General features: G+C 35.0%; 1 protein-coding gene across 1 annotated transcript; it reads left to right on the forward strand.

The window, feature by feature from the left end:
- Nucleotides 1-465: 465 nt before the first annotated feature.
- On the forward strand, nucleotides 466-2991 carry LOC116172200. The gene is made up of 2 exons (XM_031489358.1): nucleotides 466-819; nucleotides 2465-2991. Exons 1-2 carry the CDS (start codon nucleotides 468-470, stop codon nucleotides 2563-2565), a joined length of 453 nt encoding a protein of 150 aa, XP_031345218.1. The 5' UTR covers nucleotides 466-467; the 3' UTR covers nucleotides 2566-2991.
- The last annotated feature ends 19964 nt before the right edge of the window (nucleotides 2992-22955 follow it).

Consider the following 22955-nt stretch of genomic DNA (forward strand, 5'->3'; position numbering starts at 1 on the left):
ACGTAGTGCCCTACAGTAGAGAGTAGGCTATTACATGGAATGACTAACTTTCGTGGGAAACGACAGAATAGTTAATAATAATAGTTGATATTACATGTTTTCTGCAGGGACTTTCTTTCCTTTTACCATATCTTGTTACTAATTAAACTTCCTGTTTATAATCTGCACAGTAGGTAATTCCCCGAGTTGAGGCTATCTATTTAAATGAAGATCTAGCACATATTTTACTACTGTTGAGTATTAAAACCGCAACTAAAAAAATAAGCTGCTCTCATACACATTTTTTTTTACTAATGTCCATGTGAGTAATTAAATTAACATACCAGATTCAGTAAAACGTACAGAACCGTAAAACATCCGGATAACACTACATTGAATGCATTTGATAAACAGTTGCGCTTGTAACTGAAAGCTTTACATGTTGTTAGTTGTTTATAATCCGCTTACCAACTATTTCGCGGATTGTGATGTGTATATTTTATGGCAACATATTTCATTTCCATTTTTGCATTATTCTAGATGCCCAGGCAACAATATCGGGGCCCTCGGAAGTATTTGTGAAGAAAGGCAGTACAATATCACTTACATGTAGCGTAAACGTTCATTCCACACCACCATCCTCCGTTTTATGGTATCACGGTCCAGCGGTGGTCGACTTCGACTCTCCACGTGGTGGAATTAGTTTAGAAACGGAAAAAACAGAAGCCGGAACGACAAGTAAATTGCTGATCACTAAAGCATTACTGTCTGATTCTGGAAACTATACGTGCGTACCGTCCAACGCAAGTCCTGCGTCAAGCATCGTGCACGTTCTTAATGGTGAGTTAATCATTTTTAGTGTTAATATACCCTTGCTGTTAGCATTGTTGAAATAATCTACCCAATATTGGGTTCAACACATTTACAAAACGGAAGCTTAATTTATTTGTAAGTCGTTTAAATGCAGATTTATTAACATAACAATGTGTAGCAGTCGTGCTCTAATAACTTATTTCTTAATTTGATTTATGTACTCGCAAAGAACTTAATCCTATAAATTCTTATTTCGGAACTCCCTCGCGTGCAAATGGCGTTATATTAGCATTCGATAACTTTCAAGCTTGTTCCAAGAATTAGCATCGACGGCCATAGAAAATTTGGAAACGGTCCAGTAAGGCCAAACACTTGTAAGAAGTTCTTCAATAAGGGCGGTATGTTTTTAAAATTAATACAAAGGCAATTTCTTTGTTTATTTAAAAATACAACATATGACCATAATGTTATCGATCACATATTGTTCAAATGTACACTTCTGCTAGGTTTGCAGCATCGAATTCGACGCACCCAATTCTCCGTAACTTTTTGCAAAAATTTAGGTGTCAAAGCACCTATAGTTCGATGTTTTTTTAAATTTTTTTGGAGATTTTGAGTGCGGCTAACAGGTACTTGACTTGAATTTAAGAGAAAATGTGGGAAAACTGAAGAACTTGAGGACAAATAAAAATCAGATATTGACAAAATTGGCAGAGTCTACAAGAAGGATTTGAGATAAACTTGAGGGGAATATGAGGTGCACGGGAAGAAGATCAAGTGGAGTAAGGTGTGAGTATATTTCAGTGAAACTTAAGAGACATTAATATAAATTGGGCATGGATTCAGAGAAACATGTAGGAAATTTGAGGGGTAGTTGAGGGGAAATTGAGATGATTTTTTTATAATGACTTAAATATTTTCTTAATGAAGACTTATCTGAAATGAATAACATTAAGATGGGGTCTATTCACCCTCAAGTCAAATTGAGAAAATTGTTGGTTGGACCTGAACATTCTGTCGTCATCAAATAGCAAACTAACACAGAATGGACGAAAAAGAAAGCTTGAGGTGTCAAAAAGGAATATATATAGCTGCTATTACCCCCACAATGTGTGGCTGTAGTAGAACTGATATTTTCCGTGATATTGTGCGCTTGCAGTTGGTTGACGGTCTCCCGGGAAATAATATCCATCGTACAAGCTTTCGTCCACAGGAAATGATTTCTGCATGTGGAGATATACTGAAGATGTCAAAGCTTCCCTTTGGAAAGTAGTTTAATGGTTGCTAACCTATTTTTAGATTATCTTCTTTTCAATGCGATGTAGCTTCATGGTTTTACAATTAACGCCGAGTGCTTAAAACTCAAGTAGGTTTTTGCTCATTCGAATCGGAATACCTTCCTTTTCGCTAAGACTTTAAGTAAAATTACCGCTTTACCTTTAACCAATTAAATTCAACTGTGCGCATAAAAGTTCTTTAAACAAAAGATACAAATATCGCGTAACGTCACTTGTATAAAGACAAAGTTTTTTTTAAATAAAATTTAGGCTAGCCCTGACACATTTCAAAGGTGATCACTTACATAGAATTTCTTGTTAGTCTCTACATGTATAAATAAGGCATGCTGAAACTTATACTAAATAATTACATAATGTAATCTTGGTTTTTCCAGGAGAGCACCCAGCCGCAATGCAAACGAGCACAGCTAGTCCAAAACGCCAAGTTCTAGTAATGGTAATCGTATCAGTACTGGTCTTAACTGAAATTAGATGATCTCATCTTTCCTAATGAAGTTCGTTTATTACTATACGACTTTAACGAAATAGTGCTAATAAACTCAAGTGGTGTAAATACTAGAATAAGGTGTGACAATGAAGTGATTTGTGTTTCTCGAAAACTGAAACGTATTTTTAATTCAGATGTGGTGCTATGTTCTATACTCACACCCCATTGAAAACGATATCACCAATGGTTGTGAAAGTGCTTAAAGCAAATTTTTCGGTGGTAAAACGTAAACTTTTGAATACGTCCATGTCGTGTACATACAAACGATGTCGATATAAATCAAACGGACTTAAAAAATCATAGATTATAATAGAACTGTTCACTGTAATAACTATTATTACATGTTCATATTTTATGTAGATCTCCTTCACTGTTAGATATTACAACATTATTGATTCTAGCTTATTTTGAAAATAAAGTTCAAATTATTTTAATAATTTCTGTAGATAAATAACCTTTTTGAAGACTATTAAAATTTGTTTGTACCTCAAATTGTTTTTCAAACCCACTCTAGAATCTCCTACTTTTTTTACCATCAGCTGTTCAGATAGGAAAAAAGTTTCACGTATGCGGGTAGTATACGGGAATCCATGCACCTATCATAACATCAAAATTTAAAGCGACTTATTTGGGCAACATAATTTAACTATTTCTGTACCATATTATTACCTCATGTCTAGCACAACGTAAAAGCCTCATCGACCTTTGAGAGAAGTCTAATAATAACGATGATAAGGTAAGTCAACAAAATTTGTTCTGGAGCGCCGTTGTTTTACTGAGAGCTAATAATATTCATTTTTGGAGTTTATATGTTTATTTACAGGTAATGGTATTATCATATATAATACCATAAGTAGTCGAAGTATTGTCGAATATTTTTGAGGTGCTGTCACGAATGCTAGTTACGCTGATAAAAAGCGTAACTAGCATGAGTGGAGCAGCAGCTCAAAAATAATCTACGAATACTTCGACTACGAATGGTATTCGGAGGACTATTCAATGAATCAAAAGAAAAATTAACCATAATTACCCACGCGAATGTATTTCCATGACAACAATAAACGTCAAAATAAATTACGGAAGTTGCTTTTCATTTTGCTATTGATTCTATTCGAACTTTTGTGCTCCAAGCTAACTCGTTATGAGTGATTAAATTAAAAGATGTGGTGATAAGTCGGTTGTCGAAATTGATTAACAAACTAAGAAGAATGTTCCGGTTAATACAACAAAATTTCGCGACATTTCACTGGTGAAAGCTTGACAAATGTCCTTGAATAATCGCATTGAATTGTCAATTATAATATCACAAGAGCATACAAAATAATCGATTATACTACCGAATAACGAGACGAATGATCCGAAACACCACGAGACCGAAGGTCGAGTGGTGTTTCAACGGATTATTCGTCGAGTTACGAGGTAGTATAAAAATTATTTTGTAATGCTCGAGTGGTATTCGACACGATTATATAATGAATAGAATTTTATTTTGACAGTTATTGTTATTGTCATCAAATATAGTGTATACTAGATTTATGACTTTAAATGACATAGCGAAAACACCAAATCGATTATATCACGTCGTCAAGGGTATAATCGCTTATTAATGCATTGGTATCTAAGGAAAGTGGAAGTTTTGATTGGCTCAATGTCGTATGAATGATATAATCGCTGAAATACCACACGTGAAATTATCGCTGAAATACCACACGTGAAATTATCACTATAATTCGTTCCCATTGGCTCAACAATTTGAAATCTCGACATTTCACTGGTCGAAATGTGACAAATGTTAGATGAATTGAATAGTCAATAAATATCCTTGTGTGTTATTATTTTGTCACAGTAGATATTTGATTACAGAAACATTTCCGAACGATTAGGTATATTTCTACTTCTGTCAGGTAATGGCCAAAACAAATAAAAAAATTATTATATTTAAACATTGCAATTGTGGTAAACGCCTGGGTTTGTGGGTGACCATTACAAATATAGGGAGATCAACTAAACCAATTAAGTAAGTGTGAGCCAATCAATTAGTTGAACCTCGATTAAAATTGCCAGTATCTTGTTGTGTAGACTATTGGCCTGGTGGAAATGGATTCCTTTCGGACCAAAAAACTAAAGAATATTGAAAAATTCAATGCTTCAAGAATAGAATGTTGCATTACGTACGGTACCACAGCATTTCTTAAAAACTAGTACAATTGCGTCATGTTACCTCAATTTTCAAAATCATTCAGTAATTTGTTACTTACACAATTGCCAATTGTTGACAATTAATTAATAAGGAAATTGCACCCGGGACGCTCACTTACGGTGGAGTAGGGGTGGAAGTTGAGTAAACTACATTATAATCGTAATGAATCAAAGGAAGGGGGAATGAGCGGGAGAGACATTTCCTTCATATGTGCCAGCATTATCGATGTATTGAAGATGAAGATGCTCCCTACCCATCTACGCCAACAACAATAAGCTTTTGCATTTGGATTTTGCAGGTTACCAACTTTTTCTATGTCTGCAACAAGCCACTGAGTAGACGGTGTATTATCTTCTTCAACATAAGTCATTTTGTTTACAAGGATGGTGAATTATATTGCATGTATAATAAATAGGTAAAATACTATAAGAAACGCGTGTGGTCTTTGTCTTTAAAGCACTTGCAAAGTTTAACTCGTTGCGCGTGCTTAAAGACTTGATTATGCCTTGTTTCTTAATATACTATTTTTTTCGAAATATTAATAAGTTAAGATAACAAGGATCAATGCGTTCGGTGGCGAGGTGAGCAAAGTTAAGTATTCCTTGTTTCACAAAATATCCATGCTGAAAGGTGATTGTACCTGGTATAATACACGAGACTGCCGATATTAAATTAACATCTCATATTTTCAGCATGTTAGTATAGTCGACATTCTCTGATATGCTTTTTTTCTATAATAATAATCTACATCGATTCATAGGTAACGAACCGTAATGCAGTAACACAATCACAAGTATAAAAATACCATCCCGCGAGATAGCAATTGCAAATTTAATTACTGAAATCGTTACTGAAATTAAACGGAGATAAAATGGCCAAAAGGGAAAAAATTCAAGTCGCTTTGGGATGTAGGGATTTTTTGAATATTCATTATAGTTATGTAATTCATTGTGCGAGGGTATTTATTCGTAGTTTTTTTTCTTTTTCATGCGCCTGATTCATTTTAGTTACAGACGAAAAGAAGCGGAATACAGCTTTGGGTTTAATAAATAAGGCATTTGGTTTCTATTCTAGATTTTCTCAAAGAAGCGCAATAGGTGGGTGTAAAGGTAAGGGGAACCCTCGTAACCTGTCCCCTTCAATTTCAAAATAAATACACCGTTTATTAAATTACGTTCTTGAATCTTGATTTTCTCTTACCTTATTGTAACGTAAATTTAATTATGTGGTTTTATTTATTTAATTAATTAACAATAAATGTGTAACAGTCTTAAAATGGATTAGTTTGTAACAGTAATTACAATTACAGTTACACTCAAGAGCACATTGATTTAGGAACTTAACTTAAATACGCCACAATTTGCTTATATAGTAAACGACAACTGATCTAGAACGTTTCGAAATGTTTTAGAATAAACACGTCATTTTTTCCAGAAGGATTGCGTCACATCCACCTTCGCTCTTTATGGCCAATGACTAATCTTTTAGGCGCCTCGATTTCTGTCGAGATTTCTGGAATATTCGCTAAATCGGCAGTGTTAAAAAAATTAACAATCTTAGTTGTGCTAAATGTGGATGCACAAAATCGGTCGATAAGGAGAGTCTGTTGCTGTTACAATATACCTACGATAAAATAAAATTAATAAAGCAACTGTTTTATAGTTACAAAGCTAACTACGAATATAATAAAAGATAGAAGCCATATTTCTGTTACGATATTGTAACAAATTTGCACTTCATTTAATAAAATCAATGTGTACAATTTTCCTATGTCAATAAATCATTTTAGATTTTAGCTTTAAAAAAGCCTTATGGAATTATTAACCCTTTCGAAAGGAAATGTATAGAACAATAGTTAAAAACAGAAGTTTTATAAATGTCGCATAAATGTAGCAAGGTGAAACAATTTGTGTTCGTATTCCGTAGGTAATCAAACGAAACTACATGAAATGCTATAGTGGGATTGCTTTCATTGGCTGTAATTGGATTTTCGATATTGCGAGAGAATACAAGCTTAAATGGCAATATGAATATTTCTTTTTTCTTTCGCCGTTTTATTTTTTGTATTTCGAAATGAATCTGATCCATACCACATCCTTAATATGAAAAGTAATTTACTAGTCAAACGCTTAAGCTAACTGTAACAAGTTACATATGTTATACTTATCTAATAATATATGCAATCATTTAAAAGTTGTCAACTTTGAAAGTAATATCTTTCACTACAAAAATGTGTTAGTAGTCACTCAAAATAGGAGTTCAATAATTTTCCAGAGTTTTAAACGGTTGTTGTATTCTTGCCAGGTTTCGTTTTGTGTGATAGATTATGAGATGCAACACATCAGTATGATGTTTGTCAACTATCGTATCGGGGTACTAGAAGATCTAAACAGATCCTGGTGCATAACAATTAAATCTGTTAGGTCTGTTGTAGTATCCTTAAGATATTGTTTATAACGTATCGCTGCAGTTATGAGCAGAAAGTTCCGGAATTTGTGCATTGAGGCATAATATGACTGTTTCGGAAGTTATGAATAGTTGCACAGGCCACCAACAAATAAATATCAAGTTAATGATTGCTTGTAAACTGGACCGATGAACTGATTTTACCTTTACAAAAGCATTAAACCAACTCTTGCTGTAGTGAAATTTACGAATAGCGAAGTTCCACTACGACAAAAACACAACAAATCATAACTAATATAAGCTGGTATGATGGTAATAAAGTAAAAGTACTTTTTTGAGTACCTTGAAAGTATATAACATTCAATTTTGTTAACATAAAAAAAAGTTTTAATACACAGTTCTCTGGACAAGTAATTGCAGTTTTATTTGATGTAAAGCTAATCATCATCAATGGAACTACTATCGTTTTAAAAATGGATTCGTTTTCGGGCAACGTGAGGTAACTCCATCAGACCTTAGACCCTGCACGTACGATTCATTTGCATCTCCATCAGAAGAATTAAAGGCATCAGGTAGCATCTTCGACACTTGAACCAGCGTGGGAGGATCAAATCACCTTTCTTCCTTTACTTTACCAATTTCACCAAAACAACACACTTGAATGAGCTCTCGGTCTTTGAGATCCGTGATTCCATTTACATATGCATCATTTTTTTGCTTTCCGATCCTCCATATTAATAATCTATACGTTCAGCATTAAGAGAGCAGTTAAAACAATCTGATTCAGATCTGTTACCTACGCACCACTTTTGTAGAAGTCTTATTGGAAGAATTGCACAAGTAGTAAGTGGGGAAAATTATCAACGAAATGCGAATAAAAAAATTATCCTTCTCCGTCGACAGATGCATCCATTCGTAAAGTTGAAAGGTTGACCGCAGTTGGATATCTCGACTTGTCATTTTCAGGTGACTTTGAAGTTAACATTGCCCGAGGATGGCAGCTCGTCGAAATATAACGTGTTCAACATTTGAATTTAACAATGGGTTGAATACATATTTCAAGAGAAAGTTTTGCTGTAATTAAATCACAGCTAGCGAATACCTTACATAATTAATTAATTAAACGCCATTGTGCAATAGAAACCGAAGTTGGATACGTATTGTGTCTGTCTCGCAATGTAAATCCCATTATGTCTTTAAATTGCTGCTCTTGTCACTGACCATTGACTTTACCTTACCAATCCTGAACTAGCGACATTTTTGCAAAAGCGTAGAAGGTCTCATGCCACTTGTAACCCAATAACATTTTACATTAAGCTTGCCTTTAAGATCTTAATAAAATTATGGGATTTGGTTAAAATCGACTGTTCTTATTGTAGTTTTGTAGGGCTTTAAATCGAAGACAATTATGGTTCAAGGTATAGATGCTGTTTCACATTGTCCAAAGACTCTATTTCTCACAACTCGTAAACAGTTGGTTACGAAATTCAAAGTGATTGCTTTAGAATTTATCAAAATATATAGGTTGCACCGACTAGACAATAGATTTTTAAATCATTTTTGACCCAGAGAAGCTGATTCCAATCAACTTCCTTTAACACAGGAAATCTCTAATCAATCTGATAGATAGTAAAACTCAAACTTTACTAAATGGTTAATTAATAATTATTATATTAAATAGAAAGTTAACCACGTGTAAAGCGGATTTAGAAAAGCGACAGAGCGGTGTGACCCTCATTTGACTCATTTCCAATAGGTTTGTTACATGTGGGATATAGGTCAACTGTAATAAGTTTGAACTGAGTCGGTCCAAGCGTTTGCCAATTATCGTGTTCACAGACAGACAAACAGACACCCACAATTCCTCTAAAAATCGTGCATCGCTTTGCTCTACCTCTTAATGATTGAAAATTCCTTCTTTGGTTGTTCGAAATATACCAAGATTCTCTCATGACTTGGGGTAGTAAATTCACTACTTTCCTGAAAAAAAATCGAAATTTTGCAAAGAAATTACAAAATAAATGACACATTATTATAGCCACTTTTTTCCCTCTACAAGATGCTAGCTTTAAATTTTAAGTCTGACGTTTCGTCTCCGGTTAACCATCATCAACTTTGTTCTTTCTTATGGAAGTCATTTTTATTTTTTGTGTTATTTGATAGTGTATTTTATCTAATTTCAAAAATGTTAATAATAAGAAATGAAAATGCTGTAAAATTTGAAGCTTGAAGGTGAAGCTATGTATAGCTTCCAAACTGAAGATTTGAAACTAAATATTAGTAATGAAACTCGAAGATAAGACTCGAGGTTGACAGTTGAACTGGGATGAATCAAAAGTTAAAATTCAAAGTTGAATCTCGAATATCTGAAAGTTTCAAGATAATAAAATTTAAAGCTGAAGCTTGAACTTCAAAAGTTAAGCTTTATGCCCTTTAATTGAAGGTCAAAGTTCAATTTAATCTAAAGCTGAAAATAATAAAAAAATAAAAGAAATTATAACCTGAAGAGCTTGATAATGAAGCATGATATTCAAGTTTAAATTAGAAAAAAATGCTCTATCAAATGACTTCCATATAAGGAAAAACAAAGTTGATAATAAGACCTTACAAGTGATTAGAAGTAGACGAAAAGACCTTAGCAGTCGAAGTCGTACTTAACAAAAAAAAAAAAAAAAAGTTGATGATGGTTAACCGGAGACGAAACATCAAACTTACAATTTAAAGTAGAGAGAAAAAGTGACCTTAATGTGTCATTTATTATCTTTGCAAAATTTCGTTTTCTTTTCTTCTTTTCTTCGAAAGTAGTCGGAATTTTTTCAGTTTCAAAACGGAATTTTGCTAAGAATCAAAATACGCAACTTTGCCAAATTTAAACTACCAGCCTGTCTCTTACAATTTCCGAGATCCCTATGGTGGCCCTCGAATTTGCATCATCCTGTATATATCTAATTCAACTAATTTCAAAAATACAAGAGTCACAATACTTTTTTCGCCTTGTTATTTATAAGTAGCGTCCCAGCGTATCCTTCGTAATGAAAAATACCGCCAGGGCAAGAACAGCGAATACTTGTTGACACTGCATTCCCTTATCTCAAACCTGCACACCTGTGCCTTGCTTATATCATATAATTTAGTTTTACTTTGATAAAATCACCTTATCAAGCATTGGTGAATTGTTTTTCCTAAAAACGCAATAGATTCTATACTACAAGTTGCTTACCTCCTACAGTATGAAAGAAAAAGGACTGTAAGAGGCCATGGCAAAAAGAGTTAAAATTTGTTACACTTTACGATCATCTATTAGCCACAATTATGTGCCTCTTTGTAAAAATTACTTGTGTTTTTCAAAGGTAAAGAAAATTCAAGTTTAAATCACTATTGTCACCAATAAGTTGATTTGGGAAGAGATCTATCGCCAATGTCCACGGTGAAGTATATTAAAATAAGGTTCTACAAATTGTCAACAGTAGCTAGTAATACCTAGCATCCAATTATCAAACAGATCAACTTTATCTCACCTAATTTTTAAAAATGTGTCACGACTTATTGCGTGTTCCCGAAGTCCCCCTTTCGCTTAAAGCATACTTTAAGCGCTATATAATTATTAGTCGAAATCTATATAAAGCATGTTACACACAAAGAAGTACTACTAAACTGATGTACGAACCTAAATGGGAAAAATTACATGCATACTGACGTGGACCGTCACAGAGCAATTTGTAAAGGGTCCAATTAAATATAAAAAATATATAAAAAATATGTTCCTTTACGAACTTTATTATTATTACGTCGACCTTCCTCAGTATCAAAATTGTTTCACGAAAACAAGCATTTGTATTCAATTCATACTAAGAAAAATATATAAAATCAATTGACATGAACGGAGAATAGTCACAAAAGCAAATTTGAAGTATTGTAAATAGCAGGAAGTGAAACGTTTATGCCTAATTTATTTACGGTATTCGATTTTAGATCGCTTCTTCGTCTATTACGGTGGCTACTATTCGGATAACGTTCTTCCTGTTTATGGCTAGGGTTTTAACCTTCTTGTATTAGGTAAATCCTCATTTTTCGCAATCAGTCATTTTGTCGAGCGAAAAACGCAAATCCATTGTATTTATTTGAAATTGGCATCTTATAATATGAATTCATTTAAAATACTGCAGCATGGTTTTCATGGTCGATTAGACCACATTTTAGAAATGTAGGTATATTTCATTGAAGTGGGCTTCACATGGTAACATTTTTAAACGTAATTTTTATATTGATCCGGGTACAAAGGACAGTTTTGTATTTGAACTTAAAGAGATTAATTCTACTTGTGGAAGTTTACACAATTACACATAGAAGTTGACAACAAATGTCCCACGTGGAAAATTATGGGCAAGCAAAGCCTTATTTTTTCTGTGATGAAAATTGTTTGTTTATTTATAATATCGACTAATAATAAGCTTTTGGCAAGCATAATTACTACACCATCCAAACGTAATGGAAAAGTGTAATAAAGAGCTTAATTTATGCAATGAACGTGCATTAACAGCAAATCTAGAATTTATGACTCATTTTCAATCAAAAAGTTTTTCTATTAGTGATGTTTCGATTAAATTCGTTGACAAAATTACATCGATTTTGATTATTACTACCTATATCTCTTAAGCCCAACTGTCACTTAAATTAACAGCTTCAGACACAATAGTCTCTCATAAGCGTGTGATGTGAAATACCCCATCCATCTACCAATTAACTTCCGAACGTCGTCTGGAGGCCAGATCAATTAGCCAAGTACTAATTAGAAGCGCAAGATACTGGAAGAAAATATAATTAATGTTTCAGTAAACATCGGAATTGATCAGATATTTGTCAATGATGTTCAGTTACAAATGTATAAATTCATATTCGGTATATCCTTTTCAATGAATTTTCTGCAGTATGTTTGTATTTCCATTTAAATTGATGATTATTCATTTTTCCTGGTCATTCGCAAATGAATATTCCATTTCCTCAAAATGAAAAATAAATTCTGCTTATCGGGCGTTATAACTGCGCTCACCGTCGTTGGGAGAGATTTAAAAAAGATTGAGCAATTATTTTTATACAGAATTCAAACCGAATATTTTATGATACAAACGTAAGACACAAACGTTTGTGAGGGTCGTTATCGGCGCACATTCAGACCGGTTTTCTTTACAGCCCCCTTTAACGGCAATTAGTAAGTCATCTACTTATGTTTTTCTAATGAAAATTGAAAGCTTTTTTTAGCAATCTCTCAATACGCAATTTTTATCTTACTATAGTACCTCATCCACGCTTCAAAATTATTCCCTATATACCTCTCAGTCATTCACTAGACATTTTGTTTTCCCTTCCTTGGAAAAGTTTTAAAAGCGAAATCGTAAAATTGGATTCTCGATTTTCTCTAAAAGACGAATTAAATGTATTTCTCTACATATAGTAAGAGGGTAGGTACGCATTGTGTTTTTTGCAAATAAGGGAGTTGACCCTCGGGTTACCCCAAGGTTGCCAGATCTATTATATTATATTATTATATTATCTCTCGGTAGTTTTCCGGAAAAGTTGAAGGAAAATTCTTGCTTTAAAAAAAATCCCGAAATAATACTTTGTACCAGACCAAGTTTCGTTGTATTTTACTCGCAGTTCGAACTTATGATTTGACTGTAAGGGCCAAAACAAAGTCTTTCGCCCTGTGTAGTAGAGAAGAATATGTAGCAGTAAGTTACTATGGGTGAAAAAGTTTGCCCCCCCCCCCAGAAAATTAAAAAAGAAATGCAAATGTCACCACTTTTGTGGGGATGGCTCCCAAACGAAACACGTTGGAGCCTCGGTTTATTTGGTAAAAGTGCTTGTTTTTTACGTACTTATATGTAACACCCTGTATAGTATACACCAGTTCAGTGACTTTTTATAGTTTTATAGTTGCATGCAATACGTGGAACACTTCTCTATGCGTAATTTGCGCCCTTTGTATTAATTTCAGTTAATGAACGATGAAATGGCGTTGCTCGAATAAATTTTCAGAAACATTATCTCCAATAAATAGCACTCATTCTTAATTCATCTACTCTTTACTTGCTATCCAGCTAGCGAGGCACGTAACAGTGTAATTCTCGTGTCTAAAATAAAGTGCCTACCACATCTGACAGTGTAGGCCTTCTCCTCCGTTATTAAATTATGTTTATGTTGTTTTAGTACAATGAATACGTTCTGAATAAATTTATTTAATAAAATTATGCCGACGTAGTTACTAACGTAACTGGAACAAGAAGGAACCCTTATACTCTTGCTTGATTGAAGCGAAGTTCCGCCTTCGCTTCGCTGACCGCCTAACAATATTAACCTTCTATGTTTGATCTTCTACCTCTCGACATCTTTGTACATACCTACCCTCGCGATTTAGATATTTACAACTAACTGAGAGCTTATTTTAAATTTCAATTACAAAGTGCATTCTATGAAATCAATTTTGTATATGGATTACAGCTTATACAAAGAATAATACCTGGTTAATTTGCCTCTATATCTTGACGTAGCATGATAATAATAATACCCATTGATTTAACACCGATAGGAAACAAATTTAACGTGGATATGGTCATTAGTAATTAATACATTAACGTCCAAAAGAGCGAAATTCAATTCCGCCATTTACTTCCTATCGCGTTTGTAGTTCCTCCATCATTATGAATTCATACCATGTGTATTCAGAAAATAGTGCAAAATAGACTTAGAAGGACTATTGGAAAATTCCCGTGCAAACGGTTTAAGTTTTTTTTAAATGGACCTTAACTTGTGGTCACTTTTGATCCTACGGGAACACCTTGTTGACCCCCAACAATTGTTGTACTAAACACGTCCAGAATTTAAAACTAAACGGATACACAAATATGGTGGGCGCTGCCATTTTAATAGTGACGTCAACAGGTGTACATGAGTTATGACTTACAATGAGATTATTTACATTTCCTTTGAATCTAGAACAGTTAATTTGAAACCTTATGTGGCTAGGCGTTATTTGTTGTAGGTATAATTTTACCTTTACCTTACCCCAAGTGTCTCATTCTTAGAACGAAGTGGATGTCTTTGTCTATATCCTTCAAGTCATTGACAAGCACTGAGCAGAAAATTACAATTGGCCATACTTATGGCAGATGGAAATTAAGGTGCAGAGCCACCTATGGGTGCACAGGTGTAATTTGAAAAAAATGGTGGTGGAAATTAAAAATTGAAATTGAATAGGTTAGGAATGGAACAAATAATAAATATGTCTCATTTATTTATAAAAAGAATCTTAAAAACCACAAAGAATAGAAGGTATTTATACTCGAATTATACACTCGATTACATTGTTAGCTTTCTTCGCATTTTCAGATTGTTTCGTATCTTTTGGGCTTCTCAGATTTTCCATTTTTTCATCATCACTCACCATCCTCAAGTTGTTAAAACCAAAAACACTAAAAGTCGCATGTTGAAAGTCTCAAAGTTTTACACTGTAGGTAAGTACTGCCAGTAATCATTGAGGTTTAGACTCCAAGGGACCATGAGAACCCGCCGAGGGCACATTTGGGGAAATCTAACGATGGTTACGACAGGACGAAATTGAGGAGTGCTTGAGAAGTATTTGGGAAGAGCTTGAGGAGTATTTAAGGAAAGCTTGAGGTGATATTGAGGGAAAAATGAGAGAAAACAGGAAACTTGAACAATTTGAAGAAAATAGGAAAAGAACCTGAAGCGAAAAGAGAGAAAAGTGAGTTGAGAACCTAGCAACTTGCGAATAGAGCTTCAGAGAAAGTTAGGAGAGAACTTGCAATAAACATAAGCAGAAATACTTGATATGAACTTAAGAGAAAGTGTAACAAAACCTTTATAACAGCGCAAACTATTTTTTACTTCGGCGTTGAAATGGGTACTGTCCTAAAACCCAATTCGATTCGCTTATATATAGTAAACTCGGAAATTCCCAAGTGATCAGGGGTCTTCTCGAACATTACTTTGGTCAAGAAACGTAGTCGATTTTGTGTTTTTGGCTAATTTTACTGCATACAGCTAATCTCATAGTAGCACAAGCATCTAAATTACTACTAAGTTTTTACCTAACGTCTCTTATTACCTAATATATACCTATATGCAGCTCCTTTACTTTTAACGCGAAGGTGAATTGCAAGTTCCCGTCGACTGAAGATTTACATCTGAGGAACATTTTTGTGGAAATCTTGTAATGGGCTTCATTTAGTAATCAATTACAAATTCAATTGCTATAGAATTACCTTCATGTCGCGCAATTTAGTTATCGCACTCATAAAATGCATTAAAGGATAAGATCGGTAAGTATTTTCCTATAACGCGTTTACGACCCAGTAAAACCTATTTCATTCTAACTCATTAACTTTAATAGCGTGTATAAAAAGGAAAAGATATGAAGCGGTATAGACTGTATATTACAGGGATTGATTAAAGTAGAACCTTCGAATAGAGATTAAGAGTTTAGACTGTAGTCTATTACTTCATTACCGAGTTTCGTTATTAGATACCGTTTCAAATGTCCTACCCAACGTTTAACTTCGATCCTTTACTTCAGTTCATATAGATTGTGCAATAACGCGTAATATAGTGCTTAACTTTTCTCAAACGAATGAAACGTAAATGGCTGTTTATATAATACTGCAAAGTTCTGATTGAGGAGTGGGAAATAAAATTAAAAAAGTTGATTTGGATGTGATGCGAAGCTCAATTTATTGTGAAAATTCTGTAGGTAGGTACTCATCTCCTGTAATAAATAAAACATTCGTGTTATATACAAATTAGGTATGGCACTTGCCAGCTGGGAAATCTACGTGCTACGAAAGTCTAAGGATTGTCTGCGTACCTTATTAATCAACCCTGGAAAACTGAATTTACCCGCTTCTCTGCCAACTTTCAAATATTTGAATACAGATCTTCATTGTAATTGAGAGACTGGTTTACATTCTCTGGAGGATTCCGAATTTGATAATGCATCCGTTTTGACTTATTTATTAAAGGTGGTGATTAAGTTATCTGCTTCAAGCGATCACATTGCCGAAACGTTTGATAGTACTAAAGCGGAAACATACGCGCTTAATGAGATAAAACAGCGGCGAAGATGGTAAAGGCATTTTACAATAGATTATTTTCTCGTTAGAAGGGACAAAAGTAAAAATAGCGTAGATGGAAAGATAATACTTAAAAATATCCCTGATCCGGGATTTGCCTCCGTTGGAAGTTAAGCTCAGCAAGCGCCATTAATCACATCAGCGTAGGCCAAGCGGAATGCTTTGGGATTAGAGGGACACAATCGAGGATTTTATTACATCCCTCGACTAGACAAATTATTTTATGATAACATTCAAAAATTTTCTGTTTCCTTATTTCTTCGCCTCGCGCTTGAGGTACTGAAGCCGTAACTGGGATTCTCATTGGATAAAATAAATTGATCTCGGTGGGAATTGCAATGCATTTATTAAGCTAAGCCACGTTTCCTTGCAATCTAAAGGTAAATCATAAATGTGCATGTCGGACGGAAGTATTGTAAATGATTAGTAATTTTAACGTTACGGTGGAATATGATCGATTGGAAACTAATGAATATAATCTGACTGCGTTTGTACAAAGCTTGAAAACTTTAATATAAAACTAATCACATTATAAATTCTACTTTTTACACCCTGTATACACATTACAAAACAGATACCATTTTCTTTTACAAAACCTGTAAAATCAGGCTTTCTCTGCAACCAAATCATTCGTATTTCTTATTCTCTCCGAGGTTGTTATACCCCATTTGTCGCATTTGCAGCCGCTTCCAAAATTGTCTAAGTTAACAACTAAAGATGTTACTGTCAAAAATTGATGAAAATACGAACATTACTTTAAATTGATGTATCTCCTAAACTATAGATGCTAGAGTACCAAATAAAATATTAAATTAAAGGTATTAAACAGATACGTGATTTTACCGCAGTATTGCTATTCTGTAGTTATTAAATCGGGGGCCGTTTGTTCTACGTCGGCAACCAACCAATTTAGTCTTGGCCAGTTACTGTCGTCGGGGTGCCGTCAGCGTCCGAATAAATTAGTCTGGTACAGTTTCGGTAAATCGGGGGACGTTGGTTCCACGTTGGCAACCAACCAATTCAGTCTTAAGTTGGATTAGGTAATAAAGGCCGACTTCGCCATATTTCCTACCTGTCCTACATTAACTGTGTGATTAAATGGACGGTCATGATGGCATCAAAATAATGCTATATTAATATATACGATTTCTGTAACGCAAAATGTAAATAAAACGATTTATTTATTCATACAAATACATGGGCAACGTTTTTGCAAGCATATTTTTGGAGAATAACTGGTTTTTAAAAAATTTAAAATTATGAAAAATATAGTATATTAAGTATGGAGAACGGTAAGGGATTTTTACCGTTCGAAGACAATTGTTTGGAGGAGGAGCGAAGCGACGACTCCAATTATTGTCTGAGAACGGTAACCCTTAACGTTCGACATGCTTATAACATTTTTTGCGCGATCGAAATTAAAATTATGCAACCAATATAAATAAGCACTAAGAAATTAATGAGCAGAATAAATCGAAATGATCGAAGTGGTATGGTGTCAATCACTAGGTAACCAGTTTATTTGTCAAAATTAAAATTAATAATTTCATAAAATGTGCATGTGTCTGATGTAGTTTACTAGCTTTGTACTTCCTTTATGACTTTATGAGCGTCTTGCTATAGGAAACAACAGCACAAATTGTACGTTTAATGTACCTAACAATAATTAAAGATTAAATGTAATGTAAGACTGTTGATTTTTAAAAAGGCGTCAGTAAGTATTTTTATTTCATACTGTCCGGTAGATGTTCGATTACACTATCATTTTGAGTCCGGTAGGTGAGTTATTACAGCATCAGAGCCGGTAAGTGTCGCTAAGCAACACTTACCGGACTGTTATTTGTTTACATCAAATTTGACATCTTCACACAATTAATTAAAAACCCCAACATAAATTTGGCTGTAATTCTTTATTTCAAACATTAACATTGATTGTAATGAAACAATTTGTATTGCCCTCAACACTAACGCCTGGGTTATTACTGGATGTCGAGTTAGTAATGTTTGATCCTTCTGCTGTAGAACTTCAATGAAATTTTCGCCGCCTTGTATCAGTTGTATCATACGGCCAATCTTAACTTTTCCTTCTACCGAGCCTTCGATGTATATTTTTCTGCCGTCGATGAGCTTTTCCATGCCCCATGACGCTTTAACACCGAAACCCAGGCAAAAAAATCTCAATTCAAAAACTTACTGCATCCAAACAGTATGCCAACATGACGTTTTCCTCTACTTGTTTCGCCCCATGTTCGTTCCTCAATTGGCAAACCACTTAGTACTCTTTTTCATACCTTGCGGCCGACTTCTTAGGAACCAACTTTTCGGTTGTTTCATGAGATTTCGACAGGATTGTATCGGGAACAGTGGAACATCCCACAACGTTTATAGCGTCCATTTTTTCAGTGAAAAAAATTCAATGTCAACAAAGTACAAACTATAGCAACGGCCGTTGCCACAGAAACAAGGTAATGCGATTTTTACAATATAATGAAATTTTGTAATCTTTGAAATGAAATAATGATACAAAACAGACTTACAGTATGAAATAAAATACGTTACGATATACGTCCGGTAGTACTTGTAACAGTACTCGTTTAAGACATTCTTGACTCGGCTCCTGACGTCGCCTCGTCCATAATGTCTAACTCGTACTGTTACAAGTAACCTACCGGACTTATAACGTAAATAACTATTGCTGTTCTGTTTTTAGATCGGTAAGTAATTTTGGCGTCGTCGTAATCATAGCAACTGGTAAATTCTACGTACTGTCATGGAAACACCCATGGTAAATAGTCAGAAATGACCGATCGCGCAAAAAATTAATAACTTTTAATAGACATTACTTTTCAGGGGTAACTATGTTTTTCATCATGGACACATTCATCAATAAAATTTCTTTCGTTTCAATTTTCAAGTCACGCGGGGTTTTAAATTATTAGGATGTTTAAATCTCGGTTTAAATGTTCAAAGGTGGACATACTTATCACGTCAAGATACGCAAAGACGTGTGGTTCTAAATCAGCCCCAATAACCGGATCTATTAATCGCTGCCAAGTGGCAGGGGCGTTGTGAATTCCAAAGGGCATTCGCTTAAATTGGAAGAGTCCCCGATTTGGCACGGTAAAGGACGTGAAGACTCGGCGAATGGAATTTGCCAGTAAGCAGACTTGATGTCCAATGTGGTAAGAAATTGTGCATCACGAAGTTTTTCGATGGCGTGGCTAACATATGGAAGAGGATAGGCGCCGGGGTCACTAATCTTGCTTAACTTACGAAAGTCAACGCAAAATCCGTAACTACCGTCACGTTTCCGCACCATGACAACTGGCGAAGCCCATGCAGAGCTGGACGGTTCTATAACATCAGCTTCCAGCACCCTGTCAAGTTCTGCATCCACTACCTTCTGTATTTAGAGGGAGATGGGATAATACCTCTGCTTGATTTAGGAGGTCTTAGTAGCGATCACATGCTCCACCAATTTGGTGCAACCTAACCTATTTCCCATTTTATTAAATGTGGCTTCTATTAAAATATGAATTGTGCTAGTTGGCCATCATTTAAGAAGTAGAGAGGTTGAATGGCATCGATGTGAGGAGTTATGTCGTTATCATACGCGAATTTCCAAGCACCCTGACGAAGATCTGGGACAATGACCATTTTCCGCCAGAAATCAGCCCCTAGGATAAGACTTTGATGGATTGAAGGGATAACTTATACATCCATTACAATGGTTTTCCCTTGAAGAGTAAGTGGAAGAATTATTAACCCTAGAGCCGTGAATTCGTTTCCATTCGCCACTGTACATTTAATCCGGTTCTTGAAATTGAATTTTTGTTGGCCAATAATGGTAAGGGAAGCTCCGGAGTCCGATAAACCTAGGAAAGATTTCCCAAATATAGTGACTTAAATATATGGCCGTTCATCACCTTCAGCCTGACTTAAAATGAAGTCTAAGGATAGCTTGGTGTCGTATTTTATTATTAGCTGTGGCCTCGCTACAAGAGCAGCGCGTTAGTCGGCCCCTTAACGTCGCTGTGGTCCGTTTCCCTGACCCTCACGTTGGCATTTTTTGCAGTTACGTACTTTTATGTCCCTAGCCCCACATTTAAAGCAATTCTTAGGGGGAGGAAGGGCACAGGACGATGACCGATGGCCTTGCTGCTGGCAGTTCCAACAGGTCACCACATCAACTACAGGTTGGATACGTGAAGCTTGATCAGGTTCTTCGAACTCGATGGTGTGTGTTTTAGGAGTCCTGGTGTGCTTATAGGCAAGATCAGGTGAAGGCAGTACTGTGAATTAGGTGGAGGACAAAACCGATTGGTTCGAGTGTGAGCGTCTTCAATGATTTTGCACTGAGATCGTAGCAGCGCAATGGTGGGAAAGACATCCGTGGCAATAGCCTTTTGCAGATATAAAAGAAAGTTTCTAATAATGTAGGATATGCGGCTACTTTCGGATGGTACATGAGGAAGACGTCTAAATAAATTTTTCATTACCGGGAATGTATATAAGGACAGGTTCGTTTGCCCCCTGCGTCCGCTTATGAATTTCGTCCCACAAACTATAGTCGCATGACTGGAAAGTAATATCAAAATAGTTATTTGTTTCATTAGTACAAAAAATGTCAGTTTTCGGGACGAGGAAGATAGTTGCTGGACGACGCGTTAGCGGAGTCCAGCAACCTTCCGAGTCCCGAAAACGCATTTTTTGTACGAATAAAACATAAAATTTTTTCTCCAACCCCCTTTACTTCAAATTATATTCGAATTTATATTCAGTCACAGTTTCACTACTATAGTATAAGAACTTCTGCTTTCTTGTCCTCACGTGTCATGCCACTCTAGTTTTTAGGTTAACTTATAACCTATTCGTTCTTACTTCTCACCTCTCGCGACTTTGTAGGGAGCAAATCTTGAGGTAGCATGTTCTGCCGTTTCTATAATCTCTGGCGGAGTGCAATCCATGTCGCTATCAGTTTCAGTCATTTTATTCTATACACAATTAATATTGTTATATTTTGTATTGAAATAAAAAGCTTACCATAGTTTTTTAATTAATAGTTATTTGTGTACCAAGGCCGTAAAAGTGATCTTTTTTGGCCGAAGCTGCTGTTTGTGGCCGAGGCGGTAGCCGAGGCCGCAATTCAGATGAGGCCTAACAAATCACTTTTGGCCAAGGTGCACACAACATTTTTTAGGCGATCATCAAAAAAGAATTCAAAAATTTGCTCATAAACATATTTTTTCTGAAAATCATAGTTATCTTAGACAATTAAAAACAAAGCATTTCCTGTCATATGTAATTATAATTAGCATCTTTGCGTGTGTTTTTTGCGTATCAAAATGGGTGATAGCGACAGTTCAGATACCCCAAATGAAATTTTGGAAGCTGCAAGCGTTGCGACCCTAAGTCATAGACTCATATATGATATAAGAGCAGGCGTTTGAGAGTAAAAGTACAATCGCAACTTCCTCCGTTGTACAAAATTTTAATAATGCAATAGGTCTTTCGTAACTGTGGCTTCCAAGACCTTATAGTTAACATGCTGTACAATTATTAGAAACCTGATTACCTACTTTGATGGTAGGTATAGGCAGCTACTTGTGTTCTCGGTTAATTGCTGGTGATTCTTCGTATAATAATGTAAGCAATAACATCTTCCTCATGTTTTGGTTCAACACTTCAAAAAGGTCTGCAAGCAGCAAAGATTGAAACGTCAAACTATAATTTTAAATGTGAACATTGTGATTATGCAAAATAGTGTGAAACATTCCTACAAGTCCGAAAATGGAAAAAACGCACGTGGATGGCCCAATCCTTGATGGGGCTAGACCAGATAGACGCTTTGTATCAAACAGATTACTGTTTCTCACACATCAGTTTCAAATAAGTAGGTACAGTTTGACAGATGTGTACAATAAAGTAAAGTTTGACAGAAGCGTACAATAAAGTTAAACTTTATGGCCGCAAAAGCGACTACAAAATCAACGTTTTTGTGATGATAGCCTAAAAAATTAATTGCAATTAACTTTTTCAAATTTTGAATTCAAAATGACAGATAATAGTGCAATGGGTCTGAAGTAGATGGCGTTACGCGCGACGGCGGGGTGTGTACGTATTAAAATTACGTTCACCGAATATGTAAATTACGTTACACATGGTTTAAATAAAAATAGCGAGCGTAAATCATTTTCAATACATGTACATACGTATAGGTAACAGCATTATTTGCATTGAATATGCAAAAATATTTGATTTGTATTTATAGAAATATCTTACAACCTGCAATGTAAAACGATGTCAATGTGACATATCTCCGCCATTGTAATTTTTTAATTGGCCAACTTTCAAGGTCAATTTCTTTTTGGTACTAGGACCAAAAGTATCCACTTTTTGTACAGTTGCCATGGTGAAAGCGATTAATCCGCAAAACCTCAATTTTACGTACCGAACACTGTCACAAAATAGCGTCTTATTCAGGTGGTTGGAGAAAAACACCATTGTTGACATAGGCTATAAAGTGCTTTTGAGTTATGCAGAAGCTCCACACGCATTTCAAATCCAACCGAGAAGCTAGGTACAATTATCTATAATTAAGAACACCCAGAATTTTTATTCCTTCA

Source organism: Photinus pyralis, unplaced genomic scaffold, assembly GCF_008802855.1.
Source record: "Photinus pyralis isolate 1611_PpyrPB1 unplaced genomic scaffold, Ppyr1.3 Ppyr1.4_LG5, whole genome shotgun sequence".
Lineage (NCBI taxonomy): Eukaryota > Metazoa > Arthropoda > Insecta > Coleoptera > Lampyridae > Photinus > Photinus pyralis.